The sequence below is a fragment of the Copadichromis virginalis genome, linkage group LG10 (genome assembly GCF_057382275.1).
Source record: "Copadichromis virginalis isolate Kocher_CV1m ecotype Utaka linkage group LG10, C_Virginalis_male_GT1.1, whole genome shotgun sequence".
In the NCBI taxonomy this organism is placed as follows: domain Eukaryota; kingdom Metazoa; phylum Chordata; class Actinopteri; order Cichliformes; family Cichlidae; genus Copadichromis; species Copadichromis virginalis.
Genome location: NC_140627.1, coordinates 7014001 through 7020000, shown reverse-complemented (window position 1 = coordinate 7020000; position 6000 = coordinate 7014001). Strand labels below are relative to the sequence as shown.

Here is a 6000-nt window from a genome sequence, read left to right as displayed (position 1 = left end):
GCATTTTGAGGAGAAATTTATTTTGCACCTGCAAATTTTTTTTACGTGCGGTCAAATTTTTTTTTTTTTTTTTTTACATGCGCTTAGAATAGTGGCACAAAAATAACGCCATACATTAACAGCTCCCACAGTTTCTGTGCTCACTGCAACATGTTTTGCATTTATATATATATAATGATAAATGAAAAATGAATGGAAACAGCAAAACAGCATAATTGGTTAATTGGTGATTCTAAATTGTGAATGTGAGTTTGAATAGCTGTCTTTCTCTATGTGTTAACCCTGGACAGGCTGGTGACCTGTTCAGGGTGCACCCTGCCTTTCACACTAGGACAGCTCCAGCCCCCCGCCTCCGCAACACTGAATTGGCTTAATGAAAAAGTATGGATGGATGAATAAAAACAACAATTGTTATGTGGTGGTCAGTATTAGGGTTGGGTTTAAAAAAAAAAAATTTCAGCAGATTGATATTGATATCGATTCATTAAATCCTGAATCAATTTTTAAATATCAATGTATTTTGCCAAAATCGCCAGAATCTCAGCTTAAAGCTCACAAAACTATTTCAAGAACCACCAAACAGCTAAAACAGCAAATGAGAGCAGATACACGGATTCCACAAAAAGATGTAAACAGAAAGCGCAGATTGTTCACCTGATGGCACGTATAAAGATGGTGCTGAAAGCCGACACATCACAGATTCTGATGCTGCAGGTTTTGTCACTCTCCGACCGGAATTCACTGAACCCGCAACAAAAGAAAATCCAAACTATGCTTAACGTTTGATAAACATTATCATTAATTCCCTCTTACATTTGCGGTTTTGCTTCCACCACAGTGGGTGCAGTGGTTCAGGGGGCAGTGCCAGAGGAGGTTGCCCAACACAGCCTATTTAAGCAGCATGCCAGGACCCAGAAGGGAAGAGAAATTTGGAGGGCTGGTGACAGTTGTTCTGCGTCTTGTGCAGGTTGATGGTTTCTGAGTTAGAAACAATCTAATGGCAAGAAAGGATTCAACATCTGCAGCTGTGATGCTGGCGACAGCCTCATTGCTTCTGGACAGATAAGCTAGTGAGATTTCAACAAGATAACATTACTCTGATAGTTATTTAAAAAAAACAAACCCATACCCACTAGACATAGACTCAACACACACCTGAACAAAAGAAACTGAAAAGAACTAGGACCTGTAACAACTTGGGTATATGGACTGACAAAAAAAGGACTGCTGAACACCTTTATTGCTGTAATATTGAACAAATGTGTTTTATTGTTTGTGCTTTCACTCCTGAGTCGATACCTCAAGCAAATAGGCCAACATATCTATGTTCAGTCTTTCTTCTTTCTTCGTTTCAGTTTTATCAGTAGCATTTTCTGCTTTGGTTTTACTGCCGTAACTACAAGATAACTGCAGACCACTCAGAAATCCTAAGACAAGGGTTGTGTAGCTCTATCCTGCAACTATTGTAACTTGCCCTTTTCAGTGCAGTCAATTACTCCTCTGCATGTCTGGCTACTTTTTCTGCCGCACTGTAGCATCAATATAAGGGTTCACCAATGGCAGCAAATTTCTGAAGGGAGATTGCTGAAACTATTGGATTGAACATGTGGTTTGTATAGCTCAGTGCTCTGATAGGATTACAGGGTTTCAAAAGGTCTCTTAAGTTAGGTATTGCCTAACCACTGAAAAGTAAGCAGTTTTAAACTGGATCTGAAATTAACTGAAAGCTAGTGTAAGGAGGCCAGTACAGGTGTAATGTGTTCACACCATTTCTTTCCTGTCAAAAGGCAACCTGCTACATTTTGAACAGCTTGTAGGTGACGAAGTCAGAACTGATCAGAGCCAATTATAAAGAGTTATAATAGTTTTCACAAGTAGTAATAAAAGCATGAATTACTCTCTAAAAGTAATGTGCCGTAAGGTAGGCCTTCACCTTACTGAGGAGCCACAGCTAAAAGAAACTTGTCTTAACAACAGAGCTAATCTGTTTATGAAATTTTAAAGCACTGCTAAAAAGCGACCACATGCTGTATGGCTGAGAGCAGCCGGCCAGGTTCAAGTCCAAGCCGCAGCCCTTTCTTCCTTTTGCTTTCCTATCAATTCTTCACTGTACCTATCAAAGTAAAATCCAAAAAAGGCCAAAAATTAAATAGAATTATAAATTTGTTAAGATTAAGAGTAAAGTAATAATCTCGATTTACAAGCACAGAATCATCGAAAGCTGATGCAAACAAAGATGCTGTTAAAGAACTTATCATGTGCACAATCGGACCAGACACAGACTGAGTCAGAATGTTTCAATAAGATCAATAAATTCTTTGACCAAGAGTCTGGATTCATAATGGACATGAATATTAAAATCACTGACAATCAGGAACTGATCATAATTCAATGAGCAGTGTCTTTCATAACTAATGACAAAAATATTTTAGTCAAGCCCTATAAACACTAATTTTCAAAATGAGCCAATAAACATTATACTAGAAAACAGGAAGCCAATGTTGATGCTGTGCCACACTCCTGTCTTCACACACATTTCGCAGCATTCATCTGTTAAAGTAGGACAAGTCTTGCAGCAGCAAAATGGCAGAAATATATCAATTACAACTGCATCAATTATGTCAATACACAAACTTACCTTGGCTATTATCACCATTTTGCGCAGTATTTTCATGGCATAATGTACTCCAGTTGTCTTTTCTTTGACAAGAATCACCTTCCCAAAGGTACCCTTTCCAAGCAGCTTCAGATATTCAAAGTCACTCATTGTCTGTAAAATATACAACTCATTCATTGCGGAAGTGTGTGTACATTTTTTTTAATTAAACAAAATAATCTTTTAAAGTTACGTACATTTAGAAGTAAAATATATTATGCTGTTCGTTTGACATGAAATGAAAAGTTTCGTTCTTTGCATCCTTGTTCCTTATGTCCTAATGCAAATAGCAGACTGCACATAAAACTATTCACCTAATCACTGTGACATAAAAGCTCAGCCTTGGTTTGAAACCACACCAGTAATGAGCAAGCAGTGGCTCTGACTGTGAAACAGAGGACCTCTACACTAAATGGCTAATGACTTATCAATCACAAAGAATAAACACCTGAATAGACTGACTAGATTTCTCTCTTACTCTAATAACATTTAAAATGAACTTAACTAACAAATACGACCATAAAATTTTCAGGAAAGTATTTATTGAGGTTATACAGCAAGCAGACATGCCAAGGGGCCACTTTCCCCCACACTTGAACACTACAAGATGTCTTTTTGCTACCACTGCAGTCCCAATGAATGCTGGCATTGGGTTTACTTTCCAATTCTAAGGATAGTAATTCTGAGGAAGCCAGAGAAAATTACATGTTTGTATGATGTAAGAAATATCCTTTCACAAATCTATACTGATATTCCTGTTTGCACAACATATTGCTTCCCTGATAGAGTTTATGTGAGACCAACTGAAACTGGCCTGACTTACAGTAAGTAGCAGTTTTTATCAGCTCAAAGCTGTATCAGCTAATTCTCTCACCACTTTGGTGCAGCTCTTGGATATAACTGCCTCCATCTCCACCAGGCTGCTTTCGTTTGGTGAGCTGAGAACATCCATTGGTTCCTCTTCCCCCTGTTCCTGCATTTTCAGACTGTTCGCTACATACTGGATTGCCCTTATCCACCCCTCTCTGAAATGTAAAAAATATCACAAATTGCCACTCGGCTATCCAATCCGTAAAACTGTGAAGAGTATGAAATCACTGTATCATATACATCAATACTGGAGAATTTGGCGTGACTTAGTAATTGTCAATTTAAAAAAAACATTAGATGGAGTCGAAGTATTCTAAATGACAACTAATGAATAATGGATACAGGAAAATGCACATCACAGTACATAAAACACAAAAAGTGCATGCCAGGATTTGACAAGGATAGTAAGAAATGTGATTTACGGTTTTTACCTCTCTTCGTTGCTTTCTACATGAAAAGTACGTTCAATAACAGTGGTCCACTGCAGACAACGGATGACAAATGTATTAGGTCTGGGTCTTTCAGTCTTCATTAACTGGCATTCTGTAAAAAATACAATTATCATTCATATTTACTTGAAGGTGGTTAGAAGGGACCAGAACTGAAAAAACATACAGGGAGTCTTGAAAACTGAAAGGATCTGACATAAAGGACGGCCACTCTTCAACATCTTAAAAGACTAACCTGCCACTGAGAAGTTGTTCAGTGGTGGGGAAGGTTGGTCATTTAAATCTGGTTTCTCTTTGTAACCGATGAAAGAGCCATCGCTCTTTAGGATAAAATACCTAGGCCTCCATGTTTTGATATATTCACCTGGATCAAAAACGACAAATTAAATCAACAGTGCAATTATACGATGAGTAGCTGGCAACAGACAACAGAAGTCAACAGTTTTCCCATCTTATAACACAATTTTATAACAATTTTCATGATCCATACCTCTTTTGTGAAGCCATCCCTCTCTCACTATACTGACTTCATTCATGGTAAGGGACTGCCCAGAGAGAGTCAGAAGGAGGAAAAGTAGATTCTTACTATGTTTAAGACTCAGTCACAGTGACAACAGCACCTACTGAATGAAATAAGCAGTGCAACAAAATGGTAAATGGCCTGCATTTGTATAGCGCTTTACTCAGTCCCTAAGGACCCCAAAGCGCTTTACACTACATTCAGTCATTCACCCATTCACACACACATTCACACACTGACATTAAATATTTTCCATAGAAAAAAAGAAAAAAATTAACATTCAGTCAACAGCTGACTAAAAAAGTAATAATCTTAAAATGAAAGAAAAGTCATTTAAGACCTGATAATATAATATCCAGATGAGAGTATCTGGATTTCATCAATACTGACTGCAGTCAGAGTATTGACTAAATTTAAAAAGCTTATTTAAGATATTTGTTAAATGTTTGCTGTCTTGATGTTGTAACAGACTATCAACTTTAGGATTAAACAATTTTATCTTAATTTACAGATTTAAAGCCTAAAGTCTCATATTTGCTTCACTGTCAAGCTGAATGATTTATATTGAAAAAGATGGGTGTTGGAAAAACATCAAAAAGACCGACCGATGATGCTGTATCCACTATATATTAGAATGGCTAGAAAGAAAGAAATAAACTTCGTGTTCAAGTAATGGAAACCACACAATATTTAATAAGCTATTACAATATTTTCAAACTTGATAAGAAATTATTGCATATTCATTGTCTATTTATTCGCTAATCGTTTAATCATTTATGATTGTCTCGACAAGTTTCTGTAAATGTATACTATTACTGTTTTACTCGGAACATAAACTTACATGTCAAGGGGACGAAACCTTACACTTTATAGAAGTGATGGTGAGTAACATTTAAAATGGCATATCTTAGCCCGTTGCAGCTAACGTGAAGGCTCCACAGAATGAGCGTTGGCTCATACGCCGCCCAGCACTAATAAACCAATCCGGAATTTTAAGTATTATTTTAAAAAGGGGGTTTTGGCATATGACATGAATGCATAAGTCTACCGGATGTTAACGTACATTACTGTACAATTCCTGCAACGTGAGTGTGTGCGTTTATCGCTAGTTTTGTTGCACAAGGATACCAGCGGCAGGTATCACATTTACAAACATCGCGCAACATTTTAAATGAAAGCACAATACAAAACTCGCAATTTGTAGTAATTCCAGCTAAACAACACATAATACCATTCTAATCCTACTCTCATTGTTTCTCGTCACTCGGCGGGGCAGTTAAGTTGGTTTGCAGTTAAATACTCACAGCAGATAATTTACTGTTAACATACAACGAAGTTTGAAAGCACACGTTACAAAAAGCTTTAAGTAAAGAAATGTATATACAGTTAATAACTTAACGTATTCACACTGAATCTATATTAACAGACAAGCGAACGTCAAACAACGATACTTGTCACTTGAGTAGTGTCAAAAGTCACTTTGCTACTTATAGCTTATTATCACA

General features: G+C 37.0%; 1 protein-coding gene across 6 annotated transcripts in view; it reads right to left on the bottom strand.

The window, feature by feature from the left end:
* Positions 1–6000, bottom strand: part of LOC146699751 (RAC-beta serine/threonine-protein kinase-like) — a 33175-nt gene that overhangs the window by 26754 nt on the left and 421 nt on the right. For 3 of the 6 annotated variants that reach the window (XM_085469598.1, XM_085469596.1, XM_085469601.1), the window contains exons 2-6: positions 4466–4520; positions 4211–4339; positions 3958–4069; positions 3531–3681; positions 2639–2770 (exon numbers count right to left, since the gene is read on the bottom strand). In XM_085469598.1, coding sequence (XP_085325724.1) covers positions 2639–2770; positions 3531–3681; positions 3958–4069; positions 4211–4339; positions 4466–4511 — 570 coding nt within the window. In that variant the 5' untranslated portion in view covers positions 4512–4520. Of the gene's footprint in view, positions 1–2638; positions 2771–3530; positions 3682–3957; positions 4070–4210; positions 4340–4465; positions 4599–6000 lie in introns of all 6 variants that reach the window. The other 3 variants (XM_085469597.1, XM_085469600.1, XM_085469599.1) reach the window with 2 other exon arrangements.